Raw genomic sequence first — 12,539 nt, forward strand, 5'->3', positions numbered from 1 at the left:
TGGAAGCCTTCAGCTGGAAGCTGGAAGCCATCCTTCTTAGTTTGCTTGTGGCCTCTTACCTTGACTGGCTTCTAAAACCCTGCCAAATCCTGCCTCTTCTTTCAGGAAGTCTTCCAGCAACCCCTCATCTAAAATTCTGTGGTAGAGACAGCTACTTATTCCCCAGTGTCCATTCTTCCCTTTCTTTTTATCTTTTTCCCTTTTTATTTTTTGGAGACAGAGTCTTATTTTGTCACCCAGGCTGGAGAGCAGTGGCACAATCTCGGCTCACTGCAGCCTTGACCTCCAGGGCTCAAGCCATCCTCCTGCCTCAGCACCCCCGCCCCCCGCCCCCCGCCCCCAAATAGCTGGGACTACAGGCATGTGCCACCAAGCCTGGCTAATTTGTAGAGATGGGGTTTCATCATTTTGCCCAGGATGGTCTCAAGCTCCTGAGTTCAAATGATCCTCCAGCCTCGGCCCCCCAAAATGCTGGGATTACAGGTGTGAGCCACAGCGCCTGGCCTCCCCTTTGCTTGTAGTAAGACTCCTGTTTGTTTCAAACGAGGCACATGCTTAACTAGAGAAGAAAAAAAAGACTACATTTCCCAGAATCCTTTGCATGTAATACAGCCATGTGACTGCTTTCTGGCCAATAAAATGTAAGTGGCAGCAATCAATGTAACTTCCTTGAAGAGCCATTAAATGGAAGAGGCCTGTCCTCCATTTCCCCATTTCCCCCTTTCTACTGTCCAGAATGCAGACATACCAGTTAGCTCTTGTTGTGCAACAAACACCATCAAAGTTTAGAGGCTTAAAAACATAACCATTTTTTTTATAGGGTCTTGTTCTGTTGCCCAGGTTGGAGTGCAGTGGTGTGATCATAGCTCACCGCCACCTCAATCTCCCAGGCTCAAGTAGTCCTCTCACTTCAGCCTCCTGAGTAGCTGGGATTACAGGCATACTCCACTGTGCCCAGCTAATTTTTTTTTTTTTTCTTGAGACAGAATCTCACTTTGTTGCCCAGGCTGGAGTGCAGTGGCGCCATCTCAGCTCACTGCAAGCTCCGCCTCCGGGTTCACGCCATTCTCCTGCCTCAGCCTCCCGAGTAGCTGGGACTACAGGCGCCCGCCACCATGCCCGGCTAATTTTTTGCATTTTTTTTAAGTAGAGACGGGGTTTCACCATGTTAGCCAGGATGGTCTGTATCTCCTGACCTCGTGATCTGCCCGCCTCAGCCTCCCAAAATGCTGGATTACAGGTGTGAGCCACTGTGCCCAGCCCACCTGGCTAATTTTTTAAAAAAAGTTTTTGTAGAGATGGAGTCTTGCTACGTTGCCTAGGCTGGTCTCAAACTCCTGGCCTCAAGCAATCCTCCTGCCTCAGCCTCCCAAAGTGTTGGGATTATAGACATGAGCCACCACACCTGGCTTCATAACCTTTTATGATTTCTGTGGATCAGCAATTTGGGCTGGGCTCAGCTCAGTAGTTTTCTCATCTTGCGTCTGCGTTTCTTTATGCATCTGTGGGTCACCTGAGTGATTCTGCTTCTGGGAGAGTGGCTGGCTTGGGGTGATGGGATTGGCTAATCCACATAGCTCTTATCATCCTGCAGGCTGGCTTTTTTGTGTGATGGTTGGGGAGGGTTCCAAGAGTAAGGAAAGTATGAGGCGGAGGCTCAGAACTTTGCACAAGGTGACTAGCACTCAAGCTACTGGTCAAAAAGCAAGTCACGAGCCTGGCTTAGATTCGAGGTGTGAGGAAAGGACTCCACCCCTTGATGGGAAAATCTGAAGAGTGACATTGCTAAGGAGCACGTATGCAGGAAGGTGTGCAGAACGGGGGCTATTTGTGTAATCTGCCACAGCAGCCCTGATGCAAAGCTACCGTGTCCCCCGGGAGTCCCTAGGCCAGCCCTGAGATGCTTACACCCAGGTTGTGAAAGGGGAGGTTTCAAATCCCAGCTCATTGAAGCCACTGTTATTTTGTGTCTCTCCTGCAACAGCTGAATCTACCCCTTAACTATTAATTATGCTGCCAACCTCTGGAACTTGTGTGAAGTGACTTAATAAATTTCCTTATTGTTGAAGCCAGTTGGAGTCAGGTTTTCTGTTACTTAAAACCCCCCCCAAAAAAAACAAACTGGTGCATGTGAAGAATAGTCCTTTCTGGGGATTGAAGTCCCAGTGGTCCCTGGTCACAACAGGCCATTCCCTTGGCTCTAGGTCGAGGCAAAAGAAAAATGTCATGCAATCCAGAAGCGGTCACACCACTTGCTCATGATTCAAAGAAGTAGTTCTGCCCAGGTGCGGTGGCTCATGCCTGTAATTCCATCACTTTGGGAGGCTGAAGTAGGCGGATCACTTGAGGTCAGGAGTTCGAGACCAGTCTGGCCAACATGGTGAAACCCCGTCTCTACGAAACATACAAAAATTAGCCAGACATGGTGGCAGGCACCTGTAGTCTCGGCTACTCCAGAGACTGAGGAAGGAGAATCGCTTGAACCTGGGAGACAGACGTTGCAGTGAGCCAAGAGCTTGTCACTGTACTGCAGGTTGGGTGACAGAGACTCTTTCTCAAAAAAAAAAAAAAAAAAAAGCAGCTATGACTTGCCATGAGAACTCCACCTCTCAGAGACTCATTTGCCCCCAAATCTATAAAATAGGAACAAATGTTTCCTTCTTCTGGATGAGGAGAGGATTAAATGGCACAGTGACTGAGTGCCAGGAAGCACAGAGTCACCTTAAAAAAAATTAACTCCTGGGCCGGGCAGGGTGACTCAAGCCTGTAATCCCAGCACTTTGGGAGGCCAAGGTGGGTGGATCACCTGAGGTCGGGCATTCGAGACCAGCCTGACCAGTATGGAGAAACCCCATCTCTACTAAAAATACAAAATTAGCCAGGCGTGGTGGCACATGCCTGTAATCCCAGCTACTCGGGAGGCTGAGGCAGGAGAATCGCTTGAACCCAGGAGGCGGAGGTTGCAGTGAGGCGAGGTCGCACCATTGCACTCCAGCCTGGGTGACAGAGCAAGACTCCGACTCAAAAAAGAAAAATAAAAAGAAAATTAAAAAAGCATTGGATTGTATTTTTTAGGCAGTGTCTTGCCTTTCTGGTGACACCTGTTGACATGATGTGTCTTAGAGTCAGTGAAATGTTACCGGTGAGGCCACAGCATTGTCCTGAGGAAATAAAGCCATGCACAGCATAACGAGGTTTCTGTCAATGACAGACTGCACAACATCCGACAGCGGCCCCACCGATTATAATGGAGCTGAAAGACTGCAGTTGCCCAGTGATGTTGTAGCTGTCCTAATGGAGTAGCTCAAGGCGTTACTCTAATGTTTGTGCTGATGCTGGTGTACACAGACCTACTTGACCGCCAGTCGTATAAAAGCATAGCACGTGCAACTGTGTACAGTACGTCATACTTGTCCATGGCAATAGGCAGGACATGGTGGCTCACAGCTATAATCCCAGCACTTTGGGAGGCCGAGGAGGGTGGATCATGAGGTCAGGAGATCGACACCATCCTGGCTAACACGGTGAAACCCCATCTCTACTAAAAATTACAAAAAATTAGCCGGGCATGGTGGCGGGCGCCTGTAGTCTCAGCTACTCCGGAGGCTGAGGCAGGAGAACAGCATGAATCCGGGAGGCGGAGCTTGCAGTGAGCCAAGATCGCACCACTGCACTCCAGCCTGGGTGACAGAGCGAGATTCCATCTCAAAAAAAAAAGTAATAATAATAATAATGAGAGCAGTATTAACAATAGAGAGCTAACAATGCTTGAGCGCCTACTATGTGCCAAGAAGTTTTTTTGTTTCGTTCTGTGTTTGCTTTGTTTTTGTTTTTGTTTTTGATTATTCTCACTGTCGCCCAGGCTGGAGTGCGGTAGCTCAATCTTGACTCGCTGCAACCTCCGCTTCTCAGATTTAAGCGATTCTCCTGCCTCAGCCTCCCAAGTAACTGGGATTATAGGCACCCGCCCTGACGTCTGGCTAATTTTTGTATTTTTAGTAGAGACAGGGTTTCGCCATGTTGGCCAGGCTGGTCTTGAACTCCTTGTCTCAGGCAATCCACCCGCCTTGGCCTCCCAAAGTGCTGGGATCACAGGCATGAGCCACTGAGCCTGGCTGCAAGAAGTTTTAAGTGTTTTGTATCTCTTAACAAATTTCATTAGCACAAGGAGGGCAGAGGAGAATTGGAATGGCCTTGCGGAAAGACCTCCCTGGCACCCGCCTCCTCCTTATCCCCCAGGCCTGCAGCCCCTGGGGCCTATTATTAGGGCCCACATCTGGTGACATTTCCCGGACTGATAGCGATCTCTGAAGCTCTTGCTCAAGGTTCTTTCCTGGACATTTATCTGCTCCAAAACTCACAGCTAGCTTCCTGCCATTAGCCCCCTACCTTTAACGTGGGCTCAAGGCTGGTGGCTGCCTGGGACTGACGACGGAGCCGAGAAAGCCCCCTCATCTTGCTGTCACCCTCGGACACAGCACAAGGTGACAGGGGACTGGGATTTGTTGGGAGGGTCTCAGGGAGCCAGGAGGTAGGAGCTTGGGGACTAGGAGAGTTGAAGGGCACTTTCCAGGGTATACAAAAAGGAGTTGGCGGGCTGGGCGCGGTCACTCATCCCTGAAATTGCCCAGCAGTTTGGGAGGCCGAGGCAGGTGGATCACCTGAGGTCAAGAGTTGGAGACCAGCCTGGCCAACATGGTGAAACCCCGTCTTTACTAAAAATACAAAAATTAGCTGGGTATGGTGGCAGGTGCCTGTACTCTCAATTACTCAGGAGGCTGAGGCAGGAGAATCACTTGAACCTGGGAGGCGGAGGTTGCAGTGAGCTGAGATTGTGCCACTGCACTCCAGCCTAGGCAATAGAGTGAGACTCTGTCTCAAAACAAAACAAAACAAAACAAAAAGAGGTGGCAAAAAGGGGCTGAAAGTTCTGGGCCACCTCCTCTGGGTGAGGAATGTTCTCATGCCATATGCGTGAACCGTGCCTGGTCAGAGATATTTGACTGTCTTCATGACTGCGGTATCCCCAGCGCTTAGGATAGTGTCTGGCGTACGATTTGGGCTCAATGCATAATTTTACACTAAATGAATGAATCCATCCTCAGATGACAAAGGAGAGATTGTCCTCCTTAATGATCACTCATCAATTATTTATCAAGTGCCTGCTGTGTTCCAGGGGCCAGGAGCAAGCCACACACCAGCCTCGCCTCTAGGGAACCCAGAGATGAATAATGCAGTTGGGTGATCACCAAATGATCCAACAAACGCGGTCTAATTGCTGCTGCCTGTAACTAGCCTCTTTTTTTTTTTTTTTTTTTTTTTTGGTTGAGGGGAGATCAGAGTCTTGCTCTGTCACCCAGGCTGGAGTGCAGTGGCGCGATCATGGCTCACTCCAACCTCTGCCTCCCGGGTTCAAGCAATATCTCCTGCCTCAGCCTCCCAAGTAGCTGGGATTACAGGCGTGTGCCACCATACCCGGCTAATTTTTGTATTTTTAGTAGAGACAGGATTTCACCATGTTGGCCAGGCTGGTCCTGAACTCCTGACCTCAGGCGGTCCTCCCACCTCGGCCTCCCAAAGTCCTGGGATTATAGGCGTGACCCACAATGCCCAGCCTGTAACCATGTCTTCATAGGACAGAAGGTCCTATAGGAGGGCCTGATTCATCAAGGTGGCTGGGAAAAGCTTTGGGGAGAAAGTGAAATTTGCATTGAGATCTCAGGAAGGAGTTTAAAAAAAAAAAAAAAGCAGAGGAAAGAAAGGGTGCTCCAGGCAGAGGGGCAGCACATGCAAAGGCCCTGGGGTGGGAGGGAGACGAGAATCTTGGCAATGGACACAAAGGTAGGGAAGCCGGGATATGGTGCACAAAGAGGGGGAAGGTGCAAGAGAAGTCTGGAGAGGCTGGCAGGTGCCCCAGCCCTCACCAGCGGTGTTGGGGAGACTCATATTTATCCCACAAGCAATGAAGAGCCACAGTGTAATTTTCCAGTTTGAACTGTATTTTTTTTTTTTTCTGAGACAGGGTCTCACTCTGTTGCCCAGGCTGGAGTGCAGTGGCACAGTCATGGCTCACTGCAGCCTCGACCTCCTGAGCTCAAGTGATCCTCATGCCTCAGCCTCCTGGGTAGCTGGAACTACAATGCAAGCCACCCTGTTTAGCTAATTTATTTTTATTTTGTAGAGACAGGGTTTCGCCTTGCCGCCTAGACTGGTCTTGAAGCCCTGGCCTCAAGTAATTCTCCTGCCTGGGTCTCCCACAGTGCTGGGGTTACATGGTTTGGGCTTTCAAAGGATCACTCTGGCTGTAGGGTGGTGAGTGGCTGGTAGGAGATGAATATAAAGCTGGGGGCCAGGCATGGTGGCTCACGCCTGTACTCCCCGCACTTTGGGAGGCCGAGGTGCGTGAATCACCTGAGGTCAGGAGTTCAAGACCAGCCTGGCCAACCTGGTGAAACCCCGTCTCTACTAAAAATACAAAAATTAGCCAGGCGTGTCCCTGGGGTACGTCTCAACTATACTACTTAGGAGGCTGAGGCAGGAGAATTGCTTGAATCCGAGAGGCAGAGGTTGTAGTGACCCAAGATTGTACCACTGCACTCTAGCTCGGGCAACAGAGCGAGATCCTGTCTCAAAAAAAAAAAAAAAAAGCTGGGGCGCTGTGTGCTTGGATGATAGGGCTGTGGAGACAGGACATAGTGGACAGAGGCAAGAGGCTTTTTGGAGGCAAAATTGACAGGGCTTTGTGATGAATTGGGTGTGCGTGTTGAGGGAGTAGGAGAGAGAGGTATTCAAGGATTCTACACCCCTATCTCAGATGAGCATAGTGAGGCTCGGGGTGCGGGGGAAGCCCTGAGCCCGAGATCACACAGTCATAATCCAGTGTCTCAACTAGAGCTTCGACCTATGCCTGTCTGCTGTGTAAGCTCAAGCTTTCCTCAACCCCGGACCTCTCTTCTCTGTCTGCACCTCACCCTCGGAGGTCATTCTCAGGCTCAAAGACGTAAATAGCATCTACATTTTTTTTTTTTTTTCGTAGAGGCAAGGTCATGTCGTGTTGCCCAGGCTCACGCAATCTTCCTGCCTCTGCCTCCCAAAGTGCTGTGACGACAGAGGTGAGCCACTGCGCCCGGCTGGCATCTAAATTCTAATGACTTCGACATGCCCGTATCCAGCCAGAAACCGCTCTGCAATTTTTTTTTTTTTGAGTCTTACTCCATGACCTAGGCTGGAGTGCAGTGGCGCCATCTTGCCTCACTGCAACCCCCATCTCCTGGGTTCAACGAATTCTCCTGCCTCAGCCTCCCGAGTAGCTGGGATTACAGCCACGTGCCACCACACCCAGCTAATTTTTGTATTTTTAGTAGAGACGGGGTTTTGCCATGTTGGCCAGGCTGGTCTCAAACTCCTGACCTCAGGTGATCTACCCGCCTTGGCCTTCCAAAGTGCTGGGATTTATAGGCGTGAGCCACCGTGCCCGGCCCCCTCCTGTAATCTTGCTGCTGGTATCCAGCTGCCTTAGTGAAGTTTCCCCAGGATGCCTTACAGGCATTTCAAAGGCAAAGTGACCAACCCCGAGCTCCTGGTCTTACTCCAAACCTGCTCTCCTGCAGTCTCCCTTATCCCAGTGCACAGCAACTCCAGCTTCCATTGGTTCAAAAGTCCTGCAGTCACCCCGACACTGCTCTCCCTCTCACCTCACACATCCAGCCCAGCAGCAAATCTAGCCAGCTCCACCTTGACCCTGGAATCTGCTTCCCACCCCCTCCTCTGACATCACCCTGGTCCCCATCCCCATCACTGCCCACCTGGGTTACTGCAGCAGCTTCCTCCTGGCCTCCTGCTTCCATCCCACCCCCTCAGTCTAGTCTCAACCTTAAAGTCACAGTGATTGTTAAGACCTAAGTCAGATATTGTTCCTTCTCTGCTCAACAGTCTCTTGTAACTCCCATCTCACTCACAGGAAAGGCCAGGAGAGTCTGCACTATGACTCACAGGGTCCTGCTCCATCTGCCCGCTTCCCTCTCTGCCTTCACCTCTTACCTCTCTTCCCATTGCCCACGTGGCTCCAGCCACACCAGCCTCCCTGCTGTTCCTTGAGCATTCCAGGCACCGTCCTGCCTCAGGACTTTGCACAAGCTGCTGGTTCTGCCTGAAGGGCTCTTCCTCCAGATACGTATGTGCCTCACTACTTTGTTATCTCCTCCAAATCTTTGCTCAAATGCTATATTCTTTTTTTTTTTTTTTTTTTTTTTTTTTTTGACGTGGAGTCTCACCCTGTTGCCTAGGCTCGAGTGCAATGGTGTGATCTCGGCTCACTGCAACCTCTGCCTCCCGGGTTCAAGTGATTCTCCTGCCCCAGCCCTCTGAGTAGCTGGGATTACAGGTGGGCGCCTCCATGCCCAGCTAATTCTTTGTATCTTTAGTAGAGATGGGGTTTCACCACGTTGGCCAGGCTGGTCTCGAACTCCTGACCTCGTGATCCGTACCCCTCAGCCTCCCAAAGTGCTGGGATTACAGGCGTGCGCCACCGAGCATGGACAAATGTTACATTCTTATTGGGGTCTTCCCTGACCACCCTGTTTAGTGTACCAGTGGCCCCTTTCTGTCTCATCCCTCACATTCCCTGTTGTCCTTATCTTGATTTTTTTTTTTTTTTTTTTTTGGTGACAGAGACTCACTCTGTCACCCAGGCTGGAGTGCAGTGGCCTGATCTCGGCTCACCACAACCTCCAACTTCCCAGATTCAAGCGATTCTCCTGCCTCAGCCTCCCAAATGCCTGCGATCACAGGTGTGTGCCACCGCACCTGGCTAATTTTTTTATTTTTATTAGTGACGGGGTTTTGCCATGTTGGCCAGGCTGGTCTCGAACTCCTGACTTCAAGTGATCTGCTCACCTCGGCCTCCCAGTGTGCTGGGATTACAGATGTGAACCACTGCGCTTGGCCTTACCTTGATCTTTTTCTAAAGAAAACATTTCATGATCTTCATTTCTTCCTGTCACTATGTGTCACCATTTGATATTAACTCCTTTCAGCCTAGAGGACTTACTTCCTTAAGCAATTCCTGTGGTCTGTAGGCCATATATTATTTCAGATCTGGCTTATCTGAAAATGCCCTTATTTCACTTTCATTTTTGAAAGATATTTTCACAGAATATAAAATTCTGGATTGACAGACTTTTCTGCTGCCAATTTTTTCAAATAGTGGAGTAATTTTTAATATTTTGTCCAGATTTTAATTTTTTTTTTTGTCTGTGGGACCATTTGTCTGACAAAGTTACTCTGACATTACCCAAAGTTAAAAGAACCTCCATCTCATTATTTTTACTTTATTTTTATTGAGACAGGGTCTCGCTTTGTCACCCAGGCTGAAGTGAAATGGCGTGACCATGGCTCATTGCAGCCTCGAATTCCAGGGCTCAAGTGACCCTCGTGTCTCAGTCTCCTGATTTGCTGGGACTACAGGCATGCGCCACCATACCTGACTAATTTTTTTTTTTTTTGAGAAAGTCTTGCTCTGTTGCCCGGGCTGGAGTGCAGTGGCATGATCTTGGCTCACTGCAGCCCCTGCCTCCCGGGTTCAAGGGACTCTCCTGCCTCAGCCTTCAGAGTAGCTGGGATTACAGGCACACACCATCAAGCCTGGCTAATTTTTGTATTTTTAGTAGAGACAGGCTTTTGCCATGTTGGCCAGGCTGGTCTCGAACTCCTGAACTTAAGTGATCCACCAGCCTCAGCCTCCCAAAGTGCTGGGATTACAGGAATGAGCCACTATGCCCATCTCACGGCTAATTTTTAAATTTTATTTTATTTTTATTTTTTTGAGACGGAGTTTTGCTCTCGTTACCCAGGCTGGAGTGCAGTGGCACGATCTTGGCTCACTGCAACCTCCGCCTCCCAAGTTTAAGTGATTCTTCAGCCTCATGAGTAGCTGGGATTACAGGTGGCGGCCACCACACCCAGCTAATGTTTTTTGTATTTTTAGTAGAGACGGGGTTTCGCCATGCTGGGCAGGCTGATCTCGAACTCCTGACCTCAGGTGATCCGCCTACCTCAGCCTCCCAAAGTGCTGGGATTACAGGCGTGAGCCACTGTGCCCGGCCACAAAAACTTGTAATTATTTATTTTTTGTAGAGACGCTCTCACTATGTTGCCCACCTTGGTTTGGAACTCCTGGCTTCAAGCAATCCTTCTGCCTCAGCCTCCCAAAGTGTTGTGATTACAAGCATGAGCCACCACACCTGGCCCCTCCATTTCATTTATTATTTTTCCATAACACTTGTAGTCTTCTAAAGCAGGATATCATGAACTAAATTTATTATATGTATTACACCTGACATCTCTCACTGGGATGTAAGTTCCATGAGGGCTTGTTTTGTTACACGAGTTATGTCCAGTACTTAGAACAATATTATAGTGTCCAGTGAGCCGAGATCATGCCATTGCACTCCAGCCTGGGTGACATAAGGAGACTCTGTCTCAAAAAAAAAAAAAAAAAGAACAATATTATTGTGTCATAAAAAGCATTCAGGCTGGGCTCAATGGCTCACACTTGTAATCCCAGCACTTTGGGAGGCTGAGGTGGGAGGATCACTTGAATCCAGGAGTTCAAGACCAGCCTGGGCAACACAGCAAAACCCCATCTCTACAAAAAAGAATTTAAGGCCTGGCAGGGTGGCTCATACCTATAATCCCAGCACTTTGGGAGGCTGGTGGACGGGTCACGAGGTCAGGAGTTCAAGACCAGCCTGGCCAACATGGTAAAACCCCGTCTCTACTAAAAACACAAAAATTAGCCAGGTGTGGTGGCATGTGCCTGTAGTTCCAGCTACTTGGGAGGCTGAGGCAGGAAAATTGCTTGAACCTTGGAGGTGGAGGTTGCAGTGAGCTGAGATCACACCATTGCACTACAGCCTGGGTGACAGAGAGAGCAAGATTCTGTGTCAAAAAAAAAAAAAAAAAAAAGGTAAAAAAGTTAGCCAGGCATGGTGGTAAGTGCCTGTAGTCCCAGCTACTCCAGGAGGCTGAGGGGGGAGGATCTCTTGAGCCTAGGAGGTGGAGGCTGCAGTGATCTGTGATTGTACCTTTGCACTCCAGCCTGGGTGACAGAGCATGACGCTGTCTCTAAAAGAATAATAATAATAAGCATTCCATAAAAATTATGGAATGGAGAAATCATGAATGGGGTCTCGGAGGGGACCAGGGGCTGCAGTGACAGGCAACCTGGGGTCCTGACACGTGATCGCTCTTGTTCCAGGAAGATGAACTCTTCCGGATGCCTGTCTGAGGAGGTGGGGTCCCTCCGCCCACTGACTGTGGCTATCCTGTCTGCGTCCTTTGTCGTCGGAGTGCTGGGCAATGGGCTGGTGCTGTGGATGACGGTCTTCCGTATGGCACGCACGGTCTCCACCGTCTGCTTCTTCCACCTGGCCCTTGCCGATTTCATGCTCTCACTGTCTCTGCCCATTGCCATGTACTATATTGTCTCCAGGCAGTGGCTCCTCGGAGAGTGGGCCTGCAAACTCTACACCACCTTTGTGTTCCTCAGCTACTTTGCCAGTAACTGCCTCCTTGTCTTCATCTCTGTGGACCGTTGCATCTCTGTCCTCTACCCCGTCTGGGCCCTGAACCACCGCACTGTGCAGCGGGCGAGCTGGCTGGCCTTTGGGGTGTGGCTCCTGGCCGCCGCCTTGTGCTCTGCGCACCTGAAATTCCGGACAACCAGAAAATGGAATGGCTGTACGCACTGCTACTTGGCGTTCAACTCTGACAATGAGACTGCCCAGATTTGGATTGAAGGGGTCGTGGAGGGACACATTATAGGGACCATTGGCCACTTCCTGCTGGGCTTCCTGGGGCCCTTAGCAATCATAGGCACCTGCGCCCACCTCATCCGGGCCAAGCTCTTGCGGGAGGGCTGGGTCCACGCCAACCGGCCCAAGAGGCTGCTGCTGGTGCTGGTGAGCGCTTTCTTTATCTTCTGGTCCCCGTTTAACGTGGTGCTGTTGGTCCATCTGTGGCGACGGGTGATGCTCAAGGAAATCTACCACCCCCGGATGCTGCTCATCCTCCAGGCTAGCTTTGCTTTGGGCTGTGTCAACAGCAGCTTCAACCCCTTCCTCTACGTCTTCGTTGGCAGAGATTTCCAACAAAAGTTTTTCCAGTCTTTGACTTCTGCCCTGGCCAGGGCGTTTGGAGAGGAGGAGTTTCTGTCATCCTGTCCCCGTGGCAACGCCCCCCGGGAATGATGGAAGACTTCAGCTGGAAGCTGGAAGCCGTCCTTCTTAGTTTGCTTGTGGCCCCTTACCTTGACTGGCTTCTAAAACCCTGCCAAATCCTGCCTCTTCTTTCAGGAATTCTTCCAGCAACCCGTCATCTAAAGCTCTGTGGTAGAGACAGCTACTTATTCCCCAGTGTCCATTCTTCCCTTTTTTTTTGAGATAGAGTCTTGCTCTGTCACCAGGCTGGAGTGCAGTGGCGCGATCTCGGCTCACTGCAACCTCTGACTTTCTGGTTCAAGCAATTCTGCCTCAGCCTCC

General features: G+C 50.1%; 1 protein-coding gene across 1 annotated transcript; it reads left to right on the forward strand.

Annotated features, from left to right (window-relative positions):
• Positions 1–11,040: 11,040 nt before the first annotated feature.
• On the forward strand, positions 11,041–12,309 carry LOC101141032 (probable G-protein coupled receptor 32). Its single transcript, XM_004061249.4, has one exon. It carries the CDS (start codon positions 11,178–11,180, stop codon positions 12,246–12,248), a length of 1,071 nt encoding a protein of 356 aa, XP_004061297.2. The 5' UTR covers positions 11,041–11,177; the 3' UTR covers positions 12,249–12,309.
• The last annotated feature ends 230 nt before the right edge of the window (positions 12,310–12,539 follow it).

The sequence above is a fragment of the Gorilla gorilla genome, chromosome 20, assembly GCF_029281585.2.
Source record: "Gorilla gorilla gorilla isolate KB3781 chromosome 20, NHGRI_mGorGor1-v2.1_pri, whole genome shotgun sequence".
Taxonomy (NCBI): domain Eukaryota; kingdom Metazoa; phylum Chordata; class Mammalia; order Primates; family Hominidae; genus Gorilla; species Gorilla gorilla.